The following is a 21,426-nucleotide window of genomic DNA, read 5'->3' as shown; positions in this document are numbered from 1 at the left end:
TTGATTGGATTGATGTTGGTGATTGATTTGTGAAGTATGAATTATTTGTGGTAAATTGATGATTGGAATTAATTATGTTGAAATGTTGAATATGAACCACACTTTTGTTATTGGCATGATTGAGAGCATGTTTAATTAAACTAAAGGTTTAATTTGGTTTGGAATATAAAAAGGAATTTTTTTGATGGTTCATATAATTTTATTGATGCTTTAAGCATGGGAATTTTAAGCTATTAAGTGTCTTAGTACACAGAATAAAATGTATTGCGGTGCCTAAGTGCACTTAAGGTGTTCTAAACACCAAGGGATAGGATTTGTGGTGCTTTATGCGCATAAGGTGTTATTTAACGCCGAGTTAGTTTAAAAAGGGTTCAACATTAAATTTATGTGGTCACTAATTCAAGAATTAAATTGGTGTGTTTGATTGCTTGAATGATTTATTATGATCGATTGTATTATGGTCTGAGAGTCATCACCAAGTCTAAAAATATGTAAATAACGTAAAGTGAAAGAGATTACGCACCAAAACTCTTGGAACGTATATACCTTGAGTATGAACATATGGGGGGAGTTATACGACTTTATATTTGATCATAACTTCTACTGGGAGTACAAGACACTGCATTTTCCTTTATTTATTTTATGCGCAGGACGTCTAGTCACTTTCATGTGGCATTTGCCTACCCGGTTTTCCCGGTATAGCTTACCTCAATTTATTTGGGGCACAAATTTGGTGGAAAACCCGTTCGATGCGTAATCAAATTAGTTATCTATTTGTTGGTTGGCTGTGTTGTATGCTTGTAAACAAGTGCAACAAGGTAAGTTGTGTGTTGATAGGATGAAAACATGTTAGTGTGTACTGTTTACGTTTATGTACTCAGCTTTGCTAATTGTGTGTTTGTATGTTTGTTTGACCTTGTCTTTATCTTAGCCCTACGACGACCCATTTCTAATGGCTAGTAGTGGGGACAAAGTAAAGAGAAACTTTTCAGGTGATGAAGCATGTTCATAATGGGCATGAATGAAGAGCGAATCATGCTTTGTTTCTATAAGAATATGATGTGGTTTATTGCTTTGATTATCATATATATTGCTTGTGAGACTAACACAAAGATTTTTTTTAAAAAAAATTTGTTTTGGGTTTTGATAAGGGCCTACAATGGTTCCAAGTTGTAGGTTGACTTCGTTTAACTTTGGTTTGACTTTACTTTCATTTGGTTTGACTTTTTAAGTTAACTTGTTTAAATGGTTTTTAAAGTGAGTCTTCCGTTGTGTGTCTGTAATAATTGTCTCAGCCGTTTTCACGGTGGCGGTAATGTCTTAGAATTTCCTATTTCGTATTTTAAAAAAGAGCAAAACAAGTATTTTAAAGGAAAGTGAGTCTTTTGGTTTGGCTTTTAAAGTAGGTTGACTTCGTTTAACTTTACTTTAGTTTGGTTTGACTTTTTAAGTTAACTTGTTTAAATGGTTTTTAAATTGAGTCTTCCGCTGTGTGTCTTTGATAGGTGTCTTAGCCGTTTTCACGGTGGCAGTAATGTCTTAGAATTTCCTATTTCGTATTTTACAAAAGAGCAAAACAAGTATTTTAATGGAAAGAAATTTCTAGGGTGTTACAATAAATAATGTACATACATTCAAATCATTGTAATGTTAAGGACATCAAAGATAAAATAAATTCAAACACACTGATCATATAAATTATGCCACGTGGAAAATAAGTTCTACTACTACGTAGTATATTGAATACAAGTTCGAATTTGAACCAACAAAGTATAAGTTGAAGTTGAATTAGGGTTGAGAATGTAAGCCTCAGCTGATAGGAATGTTTCAGCTTGCCAACTTCAGTTCCATCTGTTATACTTTGTACTTCTTAGTTTTGGGACCATTATTTCTAACTCAACATCAAAATCAGATAAAAACAGAAAGCTAAAACAAAAAGAAGGTACTCGTATACGTATTTGCATTAAGATATCACACGTACAAAAAGCAGGTACTGCATATGAACTCGGACATATTTACAAACATTTATGATTAAGAAATTACAAGTATATATAGTTCTCTAGTAATAACATTTTCCCTGTCTTAAAGGCAGGCGATGGCGGCATCTGATGAATTGAACTTCATACATATAGTACATACGGCATAAATTATCTTCTGTATTATGGTATCATATAATACAAAATTGCAAGCCAAAAAGTATCAGATGTATATCACTGCAGCATGTAGCATTTCACCCACAGAAAACATATCATTTTAAGGCGATTATGACATGGCTCAAACAGCATACACCTTAATCACTTGGTCAATATTGGTGCGACATACAGGACAACCCCATTTCTTGGCTTTTATTTCATTCAAACACGACATGCATCCAGCCATGTGGCCACAGGGCACGCATGCTCCCTCAACTGGAGCATCGAAGCATATTACACATGAAGAAGATCCAGCTCTCTTGCTTCCATCTTCTGTAGTATAGTCCTTTTCAAACATGTTTGGATCAATGGTTGGATAATGGATTGGACCATCGGGCAGAACCTCATCGGTTAGAGTTGGGGCTGATGGAATTGGCATTGGTGTTGGAGCGTCACTGCTTGATATAGCAGAAGTGCCGCTAGGCCCTCCTTCCTCAACAAATTGTTCTGAGCAACTTCCTTTGTTTGAAGTAGGGTCAACTTGACCATTGAGGGGAACAGAATGAATAGCGGTAGATGAACTTGCTTCATTGGAAGCATGGGCATGGTCGAGGGGGATGCCCTCTTCCATAGCTGACTGAAGAGATGCATTTATTGCCATGGCTAATTCCAAATCTTCCTTGGGATCAGATGAGGTATCCGCAGCAATTGGCGAGGCTTCTGCAGCAGCTGGCGGGGCAGTTATTGAAGCAACTGGTGTAGGAGTGTTAAAGGGGAAATTGGCATGCATCACCTAATGAAAGCAAGAATAGGTTAAGGCAAGCTGAATGCTGTTCTTTCTCAATGGCATGTAAACAAAAAGTGTGCATGAAATAGGTGCTGGAAAAGTGATTATATAGAACACAACAATATTATTCATTGTTAAAAGATTGAGACAAAACACTTGAAACAGATATACTAGTTAATAGAACAGCACTACAGATATCAAAAGAAGCTGTATCCTGAGATGAAAGGATAGCAGCTTTGTAAAAAGGTTATACCTGTGGTATCCCCTTGCATGCACTACAGAACTGCTGAAGTTGTTGCTTGTCACTTTCATTAAGTGGTGCGAGTTTAATGCGCGCCTCTGTAAAGGTGATAATCAAGTTCAGAGCACATTTTAAGCAATTTCAAAACACAGTTCAATCAGAAAACAGAAATAATAATCCAGCAGAAGTCTGAACTCTAAAAGTTAATGATTGGAATTTAAAGTGTAGCAATATGGAGCATGCTTGTTGAGTAGCATTGAACACGAACCTAAAAAATAAGCAAGTGAAATCACGCATTGAATGAACACTAGAAAGTTATAGTCCACGGCAAGCAACTGTAACATATATGCCAAGTTCCCCAAGAAGCTATGCTTGTTATACGAAGTATATAATGAGCAGAAATGATAAAACTTTGTGAAAGTTACATGTCCATAATATATGAATGAGTTGTCATTCACCTAAACCAAGGTTCATTTTCACTAGTAAAGGATATCCTTCTTAACCTTATCGCATGAATATCATAACCAAGTTTATGATTTGTGGATGAGTCTAGGACAATTACAAACTTAAGGCCAAAATATGTGAAGGTCAGACCTATCAGAAAGTAACCAAAATATGGAACACGCCTAAAGATGACATTCTATGGCTCAATTCAAATTTCAAAGGTCCTTAGATGACTTACGACTAACATGTCGAGGCCTACAACTTCTCCTTCTTCGACGCCTTGGAACTAACAACAAAGACAAAAACCAATCAAGGACTGCAAATGACATTAGTTTCTTTGAGCAACTGGAGAAGTGGGATGGAGTTATTACTGGCAGATGCTTCGGAAATTGTAACTGCAGGATCAGGCTGGTTGAAATCCGGTTCCTCCATATTGGCCCTCCATAAAGCAATAGAAGTACGAGGTTGAGCATCCTAGTAACCAAAAAATTAAAGAATATGGGTTAAGTTAGATGTTGAAACAAAAACTATCATGGGATAGGGAAATATAGCTAGATTGGGAAATCCTCAACAAAAAATGTTTGCATGAAACCTGTATATTTGTATAAATGGCAAGCTCCAACTTGAAAGGTTTTCTGAGATTACGAGAACCACATGGAAGAACAGCTACCCACCTGAATCAGATAATTTAAAAGAGGGATCAGGATTTCGTATAATCATTTGATCATCAGAATAAAGAGCTGCCAACATGGTCACATAGCTACTAAGGCAAGAACAGAACCACCCCACCCAAAGACACATAAAAGCAGTAATTCATCAACAACCCAGTCACAAACTCCAGTAGGCTTAACTGCCGGCTGAACAAGATGAGAAGTTATATGGTGTTTACACTCACACTTTTCTAGAAATGAGCTGTGGGGCTAGCAGCTCCAGAAATCCTGGTCCATAAAGCTCCCGCAACCAGCCAGAGTATAAGCAAATGTGATTCTACAAGTATCAAAACAGAAATATAGAATTAGTTCCGTGTAATTCTCACTATTTTTCATGAATAGTTAATGTAACTAAGGTCTTCAGAGCAGAGAATTACAAAAATGATACCTCAATCGCACGAACTACATTGCTGTAGCCTTTTGCTCTAGCAACTTCTAGTGGAGTTTGACAACCATCATTGACCATTAGAGCATTTGCTAAAAACAGAGGGAGAGCCAAAAATAATAAATAACAAAAAAATTAGTATATATAGTAAAATCATTAAAAAAAAAAATCCAACTTCCCACAGGAAAGAGCAGATTGTGCAAGTGAAATTGTAATAAATTTTAGTTCAGTTTCTTTTTTTTAAAACTAAATTTAGTTCTGATACGGAGTATAAATTTAACAGGTACAAAGAAAAGCTCAAGTATACTAGTCTTCTTAATTAGTGTCTGTACAAAATCAACCCTCACATTCAATCTTAAATCATGGAAATGATGTACCACATATAAGAAAATACCTCCATGCGAAAGAAGCAATTTCACAGTATTTTCCAGGCCCCGTTTTGCAGCATGATGTAAAGGTGTTCCTCCATTACCGCCTGGATGCGTCATTCGCAATAAAAAGCACATCAGTTAAATATGCAGACAGTTTGTTATACTAGAATAAGCAAGCAACTTCAAAGGCAAAGATACACAATCTAGAATACTCAACCATTACAGAGAATCAGAAGGCAGCCATTGGCCAATTAGCTTATACATAGTTATATAAACCAGAATGAAATGTAAGAACAAGCAATTCACGACTCCATACCATAACATTAATATACATATCATCTGCCTACACAAGTTTAATGAAGTAGAAACATTAATGTATGGTCACGCAGATGACATTGGATTTATGATCTTTAACAAACAATATTCACAAAATGTGCAAAATATCTCATTTTTAAAGTTTAAATAGGCACTTGCAGGTAAAAAGGGCAGCCTCTTAGCAATCAAGCTACAACTTTAGCTAATAACAAGCAATATGATCAACTTAAATCAATTTTGGCACCAACAAATCACCAAACAAGCAACCAAATGTCGAGACGGGTCAAAATCATTCCAAACAAGCTCGGGGCTTTAGAATAACCATAACATACACAAATGGCAACAACAAGCCAATTTTCGGTACCTGAGCGATATGCATTGACATTGGCACCCAACTCTATCAAAGTTTTAGCAACATTATAGAGTGCTGGATTCAAACAAGCAAGTGCTAATGGAGTCTTCCCTTCTCTATCTACATACTGCAACACAATCATCAGTTCAAACAAATTAATTTCCAATAATCCCCAATTTAGCTGTATTGGCAATACCAATCCACAACATTACATTAGACAATGGTTCATAAAAACCCTATAATTTTCATAACCAAAATACAAAATGAACAAGTTAATTCTACAAATCACCAACATTATTTGAAAACATTAGCAGAATAAACTAAGACCCCTTTCCCCAAAATACAAAATTGCGTAAATAACATTTCTAGTAACCTAAAAATGCAATTTTTAATCAATTGACAAATTTAAAATTCAAGACCCATCATTTATCTTTGTTAAAGTACTCTACAACCCAAATCACACAAAATCCAAACCCAAAATTTTAAAACCCTAATTTTCCATAATTTCACCCCAAAATTAATAAATTGTAATTAAAAAAAAATCAAAATTTATTTTCTTTGTAAACTGAATTATTAGGAAATTACCTCAAGTCCAGCACCTTCACTGTGTAGAGATTTAATGCCATCGATGTTGCCATAAGAGACTTGCTGGTACAACAATTCATCCTTTGATTGTTGCTGCCCCATTTTTTTTTATTATAATTATCAACAATTACAATTACAAAGTGAAAAAAAAAATATAATAATGATAAACTCAACAATCAAATTTTCTGGGTGGAAAAAAAAGGAAAAAACAATACCCTTATCAAGGATATTCAAGAGAAAAAAAATAAATAAAAAAAAATAGGGATTTTGATGAGATAATAATCCCAAATTCAGAAATTTCAAGAATATGTGTTTTTTTTTTTTTTTTTTTTTTTTTTTGAATAAATCAAGAATATGTGTTTGTCGCTTGCGTGTATGAAATGTTCATAAATGAAGAAAATGACGGAAATTGGGTAGTCCGTAGTTGATTTTACAGTATATCTTAATAATGAATTGATAATAATGACATTAAATACGGTGTTTTTATTTCTTGGTGGTTAAGAAAAATGTTTACAAGAGGAAGTTTCCTAGTGTACAATAATGTATTCAATACTCTACAAATTTAGGCCCTATTTAGCTCAGCTTATTTTTGCTTATCTTTGCTGATTTAATCTGATTTTCATATTTGGTCTAATCTGGTTTGGTCCGATCTGAATTCATCTGATCTGATCTTATCGTCTGATTTGACCAACCTTTGACCTTAAGTATACGATAATCTGTAAGGAAAAAATATATAAGTGAGATTTTGTTAGATTCATAATAATGTGTATTTTATTAATATGTAATTTTTATAATTTTTTTCATTACGAAATTAAAGGTATTTAGTTATTAAAAAAATGTACATAAAACGATAATTTAATCTGAACTTATTTTTTCTAATCTAATTTGATCTGAAGTAACTAAACAAAAATTTAGATCAGATTAGTCATACAAATACGAAGTAACTAAAGGTAGTCTTAACTCTTAAGCCGTTTTTCTCACGAGTCACGACTTCATGAGAGAGTTAAGATCTTACGGAGTATGTACTATAGTGATTGGGCATGATGAGGTGTTAGAGTAAGTTCCTAACTTAATGGGAAGGTTGAGCTTTGACACGTTAAAGAAACCGCACATTAAACATTGATAGTATTGTCTTGCATTCTTGTAATATTATCATGAAATTTTAAATTAACATATTTTACATGGAGTAAAAATATCTTTAATGCTTAATTTAAAGCTTATGAAACGAGTAGATCATATTTGTTAATCTAAATGATACTTTGGAATTTTTTTTACAAATCAATCCCTAACAATAACAATATCAATGCATCAATGCAGGTTATATCTATTGACCTGCATGTTATTTGTTAATTTATACGAAGTATAGGTGTTGTCCTGTACAATTAACATAGTTAATGATTTACATTTTACAGTAACTGTTATTTACAGAAATTTGTAAACTAAACATAGTCTAAGCCATTCAATTACTGTTTGCAAGCTTGTGACGAACTTTGAGGTAGCTGTATGTTAAGGTAGTACATATATATACCTTCTCTACGATCTAGAATGTAAAAAACTATTGTTCAACAAATATCCAAAGGTTCAACTGACTACGACTCTACAAGCACTCGATCCATGAATGGATGATTAAAGAATACTCAGAGCTTGGCAAAAAATGAGTGGACTGTAATCTTCTATACAATCACGCTACAGAAATCTTCACAACATTCAGGCTTCAGAAAACTTTTGCATCTCATCAAGTTCGAGTTCAAATTTTACAACTGCTGCATCCTCCTCCAAATGGCAGTTACTAAAAGAAGATAAAACACCAAGTAAAATTACAGTCAATAATTTAATTATGCTATAACTGCAGGAAACAGATAAAGTTATCATAATAATTAGTTCACCTGTTTTCGACACGTCCATGATCCTCCATTGACTGGAACCTGTAGATAACTCTACCTATTATGTCCATGGCTGGAACAGGACCAAAGGTACGGCTATCATTGGCTTCCTGCAAAGATAAAATACATATTAAATAGAAAGTAGAAACATGTAATGAACAAGACATAGGAGAGGTACATTAGAAATTGTACAATAAATCACTTAAGAAGCTTGAGGAAAATGGCAGAACATAAATTAAGCGAGAAAGCAGAATCAGGAAATCTATACATAGAGGACGGAAGGAAGAAAAGGAATTATGAGAATATTTGATGACTTAAGTGTAGCTTTGTGTAGTTATAACTCAAGTCTCCCAAATACATTATGATGACATCAATCTTTAATTTTCTGTAAAATCCACTTCATCAATCAAAGCCACCATTTCCAATTTATAAAATATGCTGATTTATATCAGAATATTACTTCATTATGCAAAAGCAAGAAAGAATACACCTTTGGCAGAAGAATCAATGAGAATTGAGCGCTAGCAAGGGGGTGGGAAAAAAAAGATGTGAGAGAATTTTTATACTCTGTAGTAACTAGTGGATAAAGGGGAATTACAACCTGAGGTTCATTACTTAGTTTATCTACAGGTAAAATTTGTTATACTAGCCTGGCCGCTAGGGTGCAACAGTAATAGTTAATCCAGTCAGTTCTTGATATGATAAAATTATGTACACAGGTAAATATTCATACTTAAAAAACACTCGGAACATAGTAGTGAATTAGTGATAGTACCATTCATTCATCAAATATGGTAGAACAAAAGCACGACATATTTCTTCTTGGGCAATAATATGCCTTCAGAAAACACACAGCTTAAAACCAGGGAGAATAGCATCATAAACTAGAAACGATTTCAATCAGGCACAAAAAATTGTCAATGAGAGAAAATTAAGCAACATGCAACTATCGATTAAATGGCAAGCACAGAATTTTACAGCATTTTTCTTTCCCAAAATTTTAAGACATGCTCACATAAGCTGTTACTGAGTATGATATGACCAGACAGCCAACTGCGCAAATACTAAGGTGGCTCCAATGTTAGCCAAGCAATAAAAAATTGTCTTAATATTGAAAACATACCCTTGCCTTTAACTCTTTGTTGTCTGCAAGAACCCAACAGTGATCAATACGAATGACAAAAGGCTCGTCTTTCTCATCAGTGGACACCATTTGATGTCCTCCTAAAGCAGCCAACCTTCTTACCAAAGCCCTATCTGAATCCAACGGGTTCTTTAGGAGGACTACATCACCAACAGAAACTTGTCTATATACCAGTCTGAACCTGATATTCGATTGACATGGTTAATTAGCCAGCAAAGCATGCACTCTGAATATCTCAAAGCAATTAGTTTTCAAACAATAAACTTCAAACCCAAATTGAATTGCAGAAAAAAGTCCAACTAAAAAGATCTGTCAAAGTTAAGCCTAAATAGTATATACATAGCTTGAATAAGGTATGTATCCAAGATTGGCAGGGCCTTGGCAGTTAGAAACACTGCCATTTGTAATAAGGCTGCTGTGTGCAAATTGATTGGGTCGGAGGGCCAGAGGCTTACAAAAAGGACAGCATGTAGGTCTAATGGTACACTGTGTACATAATAAGGAAGAGGCTTGAGACTTGAGACTTGAAGGGGTATGAAGCTCCTAAGGGTGCTAGCTAGACATGAAAGTATGGTTGTAAGGCAAAGGGGGATATATATGGTAGCCTTCACAGCCAGCAGTGGCTGGATGCCAAATACTAATCTTTTAGAATATGTACAGCCACCTTTGTGGTTTTGAGCCTAGAATCCATTGGGAGGGAAGTGTATGGAATTGGAATAGACAGTCTTCGACTGCATGTAGGTTATCCTATGGCTTGCTATTCATTCACGACTGCAAATAAAAAGTAAGCTTGAAAAACTGACACTAAACACAAAACACATCACAGAGGAAACAGAGATGAACTTGCAGCAATTAACATAGAGTGTTGAAGAAGAATTACTTAAGATTTGGACAGGGCAAGTTGCGTATAAGAAGAGTTTCATGTCTTCCAGGAATAGTTGGTGCCATCTCTTGACCCTCACTCCTATACACATAGGTCATTTTCCTCTGGATAAAATCCTTACACCAGTTAGCCAAGGTATCATCATCTGAGATTCCACCAGCAAGGCGTTTCTACATTATAATGGTAAATATTAGAACACCTTGCATTTAAAAGATGAATAAACAAGAAGCACTGAGTCATCTTCCAACTAGTAGTAGAGTTTGGTTTAAATACAATGGCGCTGATGCTTTACAAATTTACAATGCTCTCTGAAGTAAACAAGTTGACTTCTTATAATAGAAGCTCCTAAACTTTGGTTATTACCATGTGAGAGACTTATCTAGGTTTCTCCAAACACTCACCACCCAGCAAATTTAGATTTCAAAATCTAGCAGAGGAACAACAGAACAACAATGAACTGGATTCATTCACCATATGTTAAAGATTTTCAAGAAAAAACGCCTTATGAGTATGGTTATGATCACACATTCACTTAAATAACGGTATCGAATTTCATCTAAACAAACTTTCTGCTCATACCAAGATGCCTTATTAATAATCAATTGGTTCTGATATCCTATCACCATTTCAAACTCAAAGAACCAAACTGCAACAAAGGAAGAAACTGCAAAGTTCTACTGCAATGTACATAAAGTTCAGTGTCAGCCAAAGTCAAGAAATAGAGAGCAAGACTGAGCTTTTATGAATTCAGGTGAATAGTTTTTAACATTATACAGGAAATTCGTGTTAGAGCTCCTAGTCCAGCCAGGAAGATCATTCTGGCTGAACATTGAAGAACTTCATTTTTAATTCAATGTACTATGTTCTGTTAGCAGCAACTTTGGTTTCTTCCCAAGTATACCGGAGATTTAATATCTTGCATTCAACTCATTATGTTCTTCGAGCCAACAAGGGTAAGTACTATACCAAATCTTCATTCCCATATTCTTGACCCTTTATACATACACGAGATCCCCTCTTTTGCTACGATGGTTGCTAGAGAGAGCTCAAATAAGCCAAAAGTATTTAGACAATAACTTTGTTTGCCTAAGCATCCAAAAGTGAAGTAACTTATAAATTAACTTGAGTAATCAACTAAGTTCAAGGAGGTTTGCAATGTTCAACCAATTCTTTCTTTGTAGATGACCACCCTACACAAACTACAAACTAATCAATGCACCATCGCGAATACCTTTTTTCTAGCTTTGTATTTTACTTCGACTCTTCGTTTTACTTCAAGTATCGGATACTCTGTTAAACTGGGTGTACACATTGGAGACTTGACACACCATTTTGGACCAAAACCATGCAAATTCCTTATAAAATGGACCAAAACACTCCATTTTACACACCCTAACAACCCACATAATTAATCTTGTAAACAGAAATTTCCCCTAATCAATCTTGGAAAGCAATACATCGCAAAAGTAACATTCAACCCAAAAAAAACTTAATTTCTTGCTGTAACGACAGTATTGCTAAACCCTAAATACTTAAAACTTCATTTCTGTAAAGAAAAACAAAATCATAACTCTTGAAATTGAAAATGTCAACCCATTGCACAAACAAACAATTGGAGCCAAACCCAGAAACAATATAGTGATTGCAGAACTAAAAATGGAATTAAAAATGCAATAATCTCAAAAAATAACAAAAACCCAGAAGAATAGAGTAATGAAAGACAAATAATATCAAATTGACATTCAAAACAAAAGAGAGTGGAAGAGAGAGAAACCTTAGTGGAGAGAGCAGCAGTGTAAACAAGCTTGGTTCGAAAATAAAGATATTTTGAGGGGATCCAGAAGTTATTCCACTTCATCTCTCTTATTAACATTTGAACTTTACTACTTTTGATGCAATTCCAAGAAGAAAGAAGAATGCAATTTGAGAGCCCTTTGATTTAATGAGTTTCTTGAATTACAATGTGGAAATGATTGGACAATTTTGGAGTAAAATGTTGGGAGTACAAGAGTTTGTTGGTCTAACTAAATGTTTTTGGTTATGTAGTTACACTACACTCACAGTCTCACACCCAAGGCCAAAACCGTCGTTGGTGAGGGACTGGGGAGGGACTAGGGAGGGCTTCCAAATGGATATCTGCTTATCTGGTAGACCGGTCACCGGTCAGTATGTACAAGTTAATTTCATGTTACTTAATACGGAATACTACGGAGTACTATATATTACGAGTAGTATCAGTTCTCGTGCTGACTTTACTAATTTGATAAATGATAGAATACTATTTATCACGGATAATTATTAGCTATGTAATACGGTAGTACTATTTATTAATTGAGCTATACTATTTTAAATATAATTAAAAAAAATTAAATAGCACAATATAGTAAAAGATAATAATATAATTATAGTGATACTAGTAATCATTATAGTTTATAACGTGTGTGGCTGATACACCGTGTGGCCGGAGTTACTTATTCAGAGGTTACTCGGTCGGTTAAAGGTTATTTATTCAAGGGATACCTGGTTAGGTGTTACTTATTTAGGGTTTATTCGGTCGGCCAGGGGTTACTTCGTCGGTTAGAGATTACTCGATCGGTCAAAAGTCACTTGATCGGTCAGAAGTTACCCTTGAATAAGTAACCCCTGATTTGGGGATTTTTACCTCGCCACGTGGCCCAATGAGAGTGTGACACGTGTCACCCTAAAGGAGTCCAAATGGACTCACCTGGATTTGACACGTGGCATACAAATACTCATAAGGGAATGACGACTTTCATAGCCCGATTCCCAAGAAAACCGCAAAGCGGCGCAGCCCACCAAATCTAGGTAAGGGCACATTTACCAATGACCCTATGAATAGGGAAAATTACCCCATTTTGGGGACACATTCATTTATTACATCACTATCAATTCTCTTACAATAGAGAAAACACCTGATTTTGGGATCCGAGAAGATCTACTTTTACTTTCCGTTTTTTTTTACTCTAAACACGTATTAACTTGATAGTCAGAGGCGGAACTCCGAACATCCGGAGCTTCCATTTGTTTGCAGGTACAGGCAGCGAGGACCTAGTCTCGGTGACGTAATTCTCCCGCAAGACACATAAAAAAAACCCCGAAACAACCCCGGCCACACGATGTGGCCAACCACATATGAAACTTTGTGTATAGTTTATTGTCTATTAATTTTTGTAAACGTATTAGACTTGTTTGGAACTTATCGAACCTAATTAATTACTTGGTATAACTTAATGGAATTTGTTGGACTCGATTAGACTTAATTAAAACCAATTGGACTTGATTGAAACTCATTTGAACATGAAACATTGAAATATACTTCAAATAGTTTTTGTTTATCTATTTTTTTAAAAAAGGTGAAGTAGAACCTAATCTTTAGCATTTGCGGTTTGAGCTTGAGCTTGTAAAAGCCGACCGAGAGTGTCCATTATCAAATGTCAAACTTGCCAATTATACCAAACTAGATATAAATAAAATGAAACTCTCAAATTTGATAAATCACCTTATTAATTTAATAAATCTAATTACATATACTCCGTCTTAAACCACTCTCCTAATGAATGGCAAGATAGCCTACAAATTACCTGAATAATGGGCCATGAAATTTTCGCATCTACCAAAATGCACATTTGGCTATGATGCCATTGTAGCCAATGTGTCTTTGTCAAAGAGTTGATACTAAAACAGCCAGAGCACCCAATGCTTAAAGATGCTAAAACTAAAACCACACATAACTAATACTAAACTGAATCTCGCTGCTAAAACATTCAGTTAAATCGGAGCCGTTTACTCTAGCTGCCTTTGTATCATCCCGATCTTGTCAAAGTCAGATGAACTCCTTATGCTGCAACCCTAAAGAAACAAAAGGGTATAAGAGTGTTGGGGAATGGTGAAAGGAAATTATGACGGGCATATAATAGCAAATACCTGTAGTTCTGTACCTAGAACTCTCATGTTCGAGAGTCCTTACTATTTTTATCATTATTGAGTTGCACTTCAGCAGGATCTAGTTCTACGAAGAGGACTGAACGGTCATTCCGCAAACTGTACTTACTACAAAATTTAGGAGAAAGAGAGAGAGAGAGAGAGAGAGCAAATAGTCAGGTTCTGGTGCTTATCTTTGAAGGGTGGAAGCAACTAAGCCAGTTGAGAGGCTTACCTGTTCACCACAATATTGTGATCTTTGGCTGTTTGAAACCTGTAGATGACTCTACCCACAATGTTTGTTATGGAGATTGGTCCGTATGTACGACTATCATTACTTTCCTGCAAAGACACAATGTTCCAAACAAAATGTCAATCCTCATACTAAAATTTGATACGAAAATAAGCCAATAATCCCTTGTGTAAGTATAAAAGTTGAATCAGACTGGACACACATTATGCATGCAGGGCACTAACAGTTGCTGTCAAAATATGACTAACTCTCTGAGCAGAGCTAAATACAGCACAAAGTAATTCAGTTATAGATCAGCTACACCACTACAACTTGGGTATGACCTCAGAAACCCAAGAAGCACTTAAGTTGTGACAAACACACCAGGGATTTGTCAATACTCTGAAATTTGTAATAACACTAGTGGCATCATCAGCGTTTTCAAGCTTGCAGGGCTGCAAGCCAAATTATAGACAGGACTCAGAGGAAAATGGGAGGCTCTTGACAAAGGAAGAATAGTTATGCCATTATAGGTATTGATAAGGCCAAAAAGATTTTGAGGTGACTTTCATGAGTATTGACTTTCATGCAGTTATTGGTGGTATTTGTAAAATTGTAACGAAATTGATGTTCAATGTTTGCTTCTTAATATTACAGAGGTGGCACTCTCATGCTATAAATTTTTTATAATGAAAGAATATTATTATGGACTCAATTCTCAATATCCTCTTAAGGACGTTGAAAAATTAGGAGACCTTCAAGGTCAGCTTCAGAATTTCAAACATTCTCTTTTATTCGTACTCTTATAAATATACAAAAACAAAGACTTCATTATTTCATAATGCAGATGTGCAGTATACCAACTTGATGAAGCATAAATCAAAACTATTCAAGGTCAAATTTTATAGAAATCGAAAAAAGGGTGAGAAGTTTCTATATAAATTTCAAGTCTTTAAGATGAAACTCAAATTTTGCAGATTGAAGGAGAAGTCTGTAACGCATGTTTGGCAACTATGTGCAAGATCAAAATCTAACTGTCAGTTTTCAGTAAAGCCTTGATGAGCACAGTGCAATCCTTAATTTTCATATTGTTATTTTTTTATTAAGGAAAACAATTTTTTGTTGCTATTCATGACAGAATACTTGCAAGTCGTTTTAAGCAATCTACTAAATTGAAAAAACAAATCTGAGTGAGGGAGGACAAAGAGTTTAACCAATGAATTGAACTTGATGGACAAAATAGACAAAAATGTCTGCTCACAAAAAATCACGGAATAAAAGCCATTGAAGTGGATGCTACAATAAAACTATGCAAGTAACCTAGTTTGTTAATGGCTATCCATTAGCCCACTACTGTTCTTAAAGGAGAACTATAACCTTGTTGTTCAATACCCAGTATCATCTTCCCTACTCCCCACCCCCACCCCTGCAAAAAACAACAAAATAAAAGCGAATATAGGAGCCAATGAAGTAACTACTATTATGAGAGAAACTTTGTTAATGGCTATTGTTTTTCCCAGCAGAACTTCTAACCTTGTTATTCAGTATCCAGTGTCATCTCCTCTACTCCCCAACCAAATAAAGAAGCAAACATTACAAACATATGTACAAGGGGGGGGGGGGGGGGAGGGTGCAGTGCAGTCAGGGACTCACCTATAATATCTTCCCACAGAAATAATGATTTAGAGAAAATAGGTCAAAGCGCACAGTCCGAGCGAGTAGCTAGCACAAGCAATAGTTCCAACATGCATACAATGTGGTCAATGTCAAAAGATATGAATCTTTAGCATCGTGCTTGCAATTGCCTCTAGCGGCGTTTTATGTCTCACCAAAAAGAGAATACTTGCACAAAGTAAAGGAGTGGAGTGAAAAAATATACAAGTACAAAGGGATAAAATATGCCTCCACAGGTTAGTGTTTACCTCTGGCTTCAGATTTTTGTTGTCAGAAAGGACCCAGCACTGCCCATCTTTTAAAACAAAAGACTCGTCATCCTTGTTAGTGGAGACCATTTCATATCCGCTGACAGCAGCCAGTCTCCTTACCACATAATTGTTTGAATTCAAAGGATCCTTTAAAACAACTACATCACCCACATGAATGTCCTGCGGATTTCCCCGAAACCTGGAAATGACATTTCAAATTAGACTGCATGCAATTGCTTCAACATCAATTTGCAATTAGAAAGTCTACAAGAGTAAAGAAAGAGATGTCTTTTTAACACCTTGAAAAAAAAGGGAACAGTGAAATTTATAGAGGACAACTATACAAGTCTAATTTGAGAACGCCATAGTAATATGAAACTAAAATTGAATAACAGAAAACATCTACGCCTTCTAGGAAAGGTCTTGCTAAAACACAAATAACTGTAAACTATGGCAATGTTCTCACCCAAGCAAGAATGGCACAACAATCAAACAATAGAAAAGGAAATTTCACTGAAGACAATCAAAGGCTATTACCTTGCATTCACATAAGGGAGTTTCCGAACAAAGAGAGTCTCGTTAACAGAAATAGTGGGCTCCATCTCTGAACCCTTGCTCTGACAGAAAAAAGTCATCTTCTCAGCGACTGCATTCTTTAAATAAGTGTTTAAGAGATCTCCACGCAAAAGTTGACCTGCATTACGTTTCTGCATCATGATGCAGAAGACAAGAAGAATCACTATTTCAATCAAATTAAAACTGTGAAAATCTCAGTTGGCTTATTAAGTGACATTTACTGGGGATGCCAAACATGGAAATTATATGTAATCCAACCTAAGGGATATAATCTTCCAAATTCAGCAGTACAACATTCAACCATTCAGTTAAAGCACAAGCATCTTTAAAAAAGTGTTCAACTATGGCCTCATATCATCATTAATTTACCCTTTAATAGGTGAATACTTATGTATCTCTAATCAATCGACAAAAGTTTGTGGCAGGGTAATCAACACTATAAAATCTGCACCATTCGTATTAAGAAACAAATTATGCATTACCATGTCGCTTATGATAACCGTTCAACTGTTCAAGCATATAATAAGTCAAGGGTTATCTAGACAATTAACATTTCTGTAGACACGAGGTGCTAAACTGGGGATTTGGGGATGTTCATAATTTTTACAATCCACCATAATCAAGCTGAACAAGAAGTTAATCAACCCACCAAAATGACTATTTTTTATCTTTAACATCATCAATATTCTAAATATTTATGGGACAAATTGAAGGTTAAAGTATCTAAACCCTTGAATCATTTCTGGAAGCACTATTACTAAAACTGCTTTCAGTCATTACTTCATGTTCAAAAAACCCCAAAAAATTATCATCATACAGTCTTTAAAAAGGCCACAAATTCTGGGAATTAACCCAATAAAAGTATGAAATCTAAAATCTGGGAATTAACCCAGAAAGTATGTAACACTAATACAAACTTCCCAGAAAAACATGTAATCTAAATTTATGCAAACCCAGAAAATGTGAAACTGATCAAAAATTCAGAATTAGCAATCAAAAGAGAGACCTGCACAGTGATCAAGGCAGCAAAATCGCATTTTTGACCCAGATACTCCCAACAGAGCTTCAACCTCCATAGTTGCCGCATCGTATTCGAAAAACCCACAAAAAAAAAAAAAAAAAAAAAAAACGGTCTCTTTTTTTGGCCTCTTTCAATCACTCTATGAACAACCCTAAATTTTCAATTCAGCAAATGAAATCTGTGTAAATAGAGAGAAAGAGAGATGAGAATGGGATCATGGTTTCTTTGTTGCAGACTTGCACTGGTAATTTATTTACTGGTATATGCTATAAGCAGTGCTTATGAAAATGCTCTTTCTGCTATAAAGTGTACGAATAGCCAAAACAGTACAACACTACTATTACCTCTGTCCCTTTATCTTAGACCACTTTTAATGGTGAGCAAAAAAAATGCTCATCCACTCTCTCTCTACAAATCAATTTTGTTCATGGGCAAATTTTTTTTACATTTCCTCTTCCAATGGTGAGCAAAAAAACTGCTCACCCACCACTATCTCTCTCTTACTTTTTCAATACCCCACCATAACTTTCTCTCTCCTACGCAACACTTCTTTATTTATTTATTTCATTTATATTTTAACAATATTACTCCAAATAAATAAAAACTAGTTTAAATTTGTGTAACTTATTTTTTTTATTTTTGTCTTTTTTATCGTCAAAATTTGTCGTAAAATTAAGTACGTTATATAAAAAAATTGTAAAAAAAATTATTTATTTTAAAAGCGGTACAATACTAGAGAACAATTACATTTGCAACGTCATGCGCAATTAAAGTTAGGAACTAAAATAAACACAACAACTAAAAAATAACTCGACTGCGTACGGAAAAGTAGCTACGCCATAGTACTTGGCTTTATTTAAGTCGTCTAATTTCTCCCTAATTACGTGGCCCGTATCGTTGCCAAATATGTTCGACTAAATCACGTTTCAGAGATAGATGAATTTCTCTGTCACGGAGGGAAGCTTTTCGCTGTAGAAATGCGTTGAAGTCAAAGTTGGTAGGTCGGCCTACGTTGAATTCAAACGGTGGCGTTGTAGATGTTGATGCTGGTGTTGATTCTTGTTGATCTTCTTCGTAGAAGGCTCTTAGAACTTCGACTCGAGTGTAGTTGTGGCGCTCATCTTCAACAATCATGTTGTGCATAATGATACATGTTTTCATTATGTCTCGCAGTATGTCCTCATCGTACGCCAGTGACGGTTTTCGTATTATTGCAAATCGAGCTTGCAAAACACCGAATGCTCTTTCAACGTCCTTTCGAGCAGCAGCCTGGTGGTCAGCGAACAATTTATCTTTTTGAAGTTGAGGGGTTGTGATACCCTGAACAAAAGTTGCCCACTTCGGATAAATACCGTCGGCTAAGTAATATGCCATGTTGTATTCATGGCCGTTAACGGTAAAATTTACCGGAGGAGCTTGACCATGCAGAACCTCATCGAACACTGGGGAACGGTATAAGACATTTAGGTCATTACAAGATCCAGGAATCCCAAAGAAGGAATGCCATATCCATAAATCCTGATCTGCAACGGCTTCCAGTATTAGCGTTGTTTTCTTGTTCCTACCGGCGTACTGCGCTTTCCACGCCGTTGGACAATTTTTCCATTCCCAATGCATGCAATCAATGCTGCCTCTCATGCCTGGAAATCCACGCAATTCATTTTGATGCAGTATTCTGGCCAATTCATCAGTTGTAGGGTTTCGCATGTACTCGGTTCCGAACTGATCAATGACCCCGGTACAAAAACATTGAAGGGCAACTCGAGCGGTTGAATCACTGATCCGAACGTATTCATCCACGGCGTACTGATCCGAGTGTGTTACTACCAAGATCAGTTTCAGGTGTACGATCTTCATTAGCAGGGTTTTGTAGGGGAACCTCAGTGGGTGTTTGATGCAGTGGAGGTGGTTGCGACGACATATTGCCCATTCTTTGCAAGAACAATTGAAACTCGGGATTAGTTAGGAAATCATCACTAAAACCCGAAAATTGTTGACGGAAATTTGGGTTGTTTGGATCCATTAAAAGATTCTGCACCAAAAAACAAAAGATAAATATCGTTACAAACATTTACTCAAAAAACAAATTAAAATGATAACAAATCCAAAAAAATATCAACAACTTTCTTCAATTGCATAATGCAATTACATTACATGCCATACAATATTTTTTTTTCCTCACAAAATAACATATATACTAATTTTAACACATAACTACATGTACATATTAAAGAAAATAATTAACCAATACTTGCAACACTTTAACAACTATGAATTTAGAAATTTCTTGAGAAAATATACACAACTGTGTTTAATTACATAATGCAATATAATTTCGTGGCCTATCATATTGATTTTTTTTCCAAAAAACCAAACATATACTAATTTTATTATGTAACTACATTTATATATAGCAAAAAAATTAACCAATAATTGCAACACTTTAAAGAACTACAAATTTAGTAATGTATGGAGAAAATATACACAACTTTGTTTAATTACATAATGCAATTTAATTTCGTGGCCTATAATTTTTTTTTTCCATAAAATCACATATATACTAATTTTATTAAGTAAATACATTTATATATAGCAACAAAAATTTACCATTAATTGCAACAACACTTTAATAACTACAAATTTAGAAATTTATGGACAAAATATAAACAACTTTGTTAATAATTACATATTGCAATATAATTACATGGCCTACAATTTTTTTTATTTTTTTAAAAAATCACATATATACTACTTATATTATATAACTGATTATAAAAATTAAATAATTTTTTTTTACCTCAATATGGATGAATTGCAACAACAATATTCTTCTACAAATTTAAAATACTTTTAAGAAAATTAAAATTTGGAGGATTTTAAAGTGTTTACGAAATTATATCAAAATATATCAAAATGCATGTCTATTTATAGAGAATTTAATTTTATGACCGTTGGTAATTTTTTTTTTTTTTTACAAAATATATTTTTCTGAAAATGCTTAATAAATAAATAACCGTTGTAAACGGCTAGTAATTTGTGATTGGCTGCAGCTGCCACGCGTCGCCTCTCCACTCGCCAAGAGTCTGCACGCGTCAGCACCACTATCTTTTTTTTTAAATTCTGGCAACTCAAAACGACGCGTTTTGAGGCGCGCCTTTGAGGCAGCTTCATCAAAATGCGTCGTTTTGATGCTGTGGGGGGCGAAGTTTTTGGGATTTGTTAAACATCGCCCACAAATTACTACATAAAGCCCACAAATTTCACTTGGTTTGACAAAATTGCCCTTGAGCTTAAAAAAAAAACACTCACACTCTCATCACTCACACTCTCATTGCTCATCTTCTTTCAACCTCTCTAAAAAAAAAAAATTTCAAACAACGACAATGTCGAGGCGGCAAGGCAAGGAATTGGCGGCGGCGGCGGAGGGAAGGATGTCCCAAGGAGGAAAGGTACAATTTGTAAAAAAAAAAAAAAAAAAAAAAAGGGAAAAACCGCCGT

General features: G+C 35.0%; 4 protein-coding genes across 6 annotated transcripts; all 4 read right to left on the bottom strand.

Moving 5' to 3' along the window:
- Positions 1 to 1,927: 1,927 nt before the first annotated feature.
- Positions 1,928 to 6,752, bottom strand: LOC110717677 (putative E3 ubiquitin-protein ligase XBAT34). 2 transcript variants are annotated; one of them, XM_021896437.1, is made up of 10 exons: positions 6,323 to 6,750; positions 5,750 to 5,864; positions 5,094 to 5,174; positions 4,703 to 4,791; positions 4,500 to 4,591; positions 4,197 to 4,278; positions 3,976 to 4,078; positions 3,843 to 3,890; positions 3,173 to 3,258; positions 1,928 to 2,925 (listed from the first exon to the last, which is right to left on the bottom strand). In XM_021896437.1, exons 1-10 carry the CDS (start codon positions 6,422 to 6,424, stop codon positions 2,275 to 2,277), a joined length of 1,449 nt encoding a protein of 482 aa, XP_021752129.1. In that variant the 5' UTR covers positions 6,425 to 6,750; the 3' UTR covers positions 1,928 to 2,274. The 2 variants fall into 2 exon arrangements, with proteins under 2 accessions (XP_021752129.1, XP_021752130.1); XM_021896438.1 differs by lacking the exon at positions 3,843 to 3,890 and having other exon boundaries at positions 6,323 to 6,752.
- A 907-nt stretch (positions 6,753 to 7,659) lies between these two features.
- Positions 7,660 to 12,376, bottom strand: LOC110718159 (mitochondrial inner membrane protease subunit 1-like). The gene is made up of 5 exons (XM_021896960.1): positions 12,007 to 12,376; positions 10,230 to 10,402; positions 9,329 to 9,530; positions 8,209 to 8,315; positions 7,660 to 8,111 (listed from the first exon to the last, which is right to left on the bottom strand). The coding sequence occupies exons 1-5, from the start codon at positions 12,103 to 12,105 to the stop codon at positions 8,030 to 8,032; spliced, it is 663 nt and encodes a 220-aa protein (XP_021752652.1). The 5' UTR covers positions 12,106 to 12,376; the 3' UTR covers positions 7,660 to 8,029.
- A 1,341-nt stretch (positions 12,377 to 13,717) lies between these two features.
- LOC110717821 (mitochondrial inner membrane protease subunit 1-like) lies at positions 13,718 to 18,362 on the bottom strand. 2 transcript variants are annotated; one of them, XM_021896602.1, is made up of 6 exons: positions 17,914 to 18,362; positions 16,869 to 17,025; positions 16,329 to 16,530; positions 14,410 to 14,516; positions 14,178 to 14,303; positions 13,718 to 14,102 (listed from the first exon to the last, which is right to left on the bottom strand). In XM_021896602.1, exons 1-5 carry the CDS (start codon positions 17,981 to 17,983, stop codon positions 14,201 to 14,203), a joined length of 639 nt encoding a protein of 212 aa, XP_021752294.1. In that variant the 5' UTR covers positions 17,984 to 18,362; the 3' UTR covers positions 13,718 to 14,102; positions 14,178 to 14,200. The 2 variants fall into 2 exon arrangements, with proteins under 2 accessions (XP_021752294.1, XP_021752293.1); XM_021896601.1 differs by having other exon boundaries at positions 16,869 to 17,038; positions 17,914 to 18,353.
- A 442-nt stretch (positions 18,363 to 18,804) lies between these two features.
- LOC110717563 (protein ALP1-like) lies at positions 18,805 to 19,635 on the bottom strand. Its single transcript, XM_021896295.1, has one exon. It carries the CDS (start codon positions 19,633 to 19,635, stop codon positions 18,805 to 18,807), a length of 831 nt encoding a protein of 276 aa, XP_021751987.1.
- Positions 19,636 to 21,426: the final 1,791 nt, after the last annotated feature.

Source organism: Chenopodium quinoa, unplaced genomic scaffold (genome assembly GCF_001683475.1).
Source record: "Chenopodium quinoa cultivar QQ74 unplaced genomic scaffold, ASM168347v1, whole genome shotgun sequence".
NCBI lineage: Eukaryota > Viridiplantae > Streptophyta > Magnoliopsida > Caryophyllales > Amaranthaceae > Chenopodium > Chenopodium quinoa.
Note: the sequence above shows the minus strand (reverse complement) of the source record. Positions and strands in the feature narration are given on the sequence as shown.

Bases quoted from the DNA above. Each gene is read 5' to 3' on its own strand.
- LOC110717677 (XM_021896437.1), bottom strand. From the start codon at position 6,424: ATGGGGCAGCAACAATCAAAGGATGAATTGTTGTACCAGCAAGTCTCT. The intron at 5,865-6,322 runs GTAATTTCCTAA...ATTGTGTTGCAG, and splicing joins GTGAAGGTGCTGGACTTGAG to TATGTAGATAGAGAAGGGAA. The intron at 2,926-3,172 runs GTATAACCTTTT...TGCTTTCATTAG, and splicing joins CATGCAAGGGGATACCACAG to GTGATGCATGCCAATTTCCC.
- LOC110718159 (XM_021896960.1), bottom strand. From the start codon at position 12,105: ATGTTAATAAGAGAGATGAAGTGGAATAACTTCTGGATCCCCTCAAAA. The intron at 10,403-12,006 runs GTTTCTCTCTCT...ATTATAATGTAG, and splicing joins CTGCTGCTCTCTCCACTAAG to AAACGCCTTGCTGGTGGAAT. The intron at 9,531-10,229 runs GTAATTCTTCTT...ATCGAATATCAG, and splicing joins TTGCCCTGTCCAAATCTTAA to GTTCAGACTGGTATATAGAC.
- LOC110717821 (XM_021896601.1), bottom strand. From the start codon at position 17,994: ATGCGGCAACTATGGAGGTTGAAGCTCTGTTGGGAGTATCTGGGTCAA. The intron at 17,039-17,913 runs GTCTCTCTTTTG...ATCATGATGCAG, and splicing joins CTGCCTTGATCACTGTGCAG to AAACGTAATGCAGGTCAACT. The intron at 16,531-16,868 runs GTAATAGCCTTT...TGTCATTTCCAG, and splicing joins CTCCCTTATGTGAATGCAAG to GTTTCGGGGAAATCCGCAGG.
- LOC110717563 (XM_021896295.1), bottom strand. From the start codon at position 19,635: ATGCGAAACCCTACAACTGATGAATTGGCCAGAATACTGCATCAAAAT.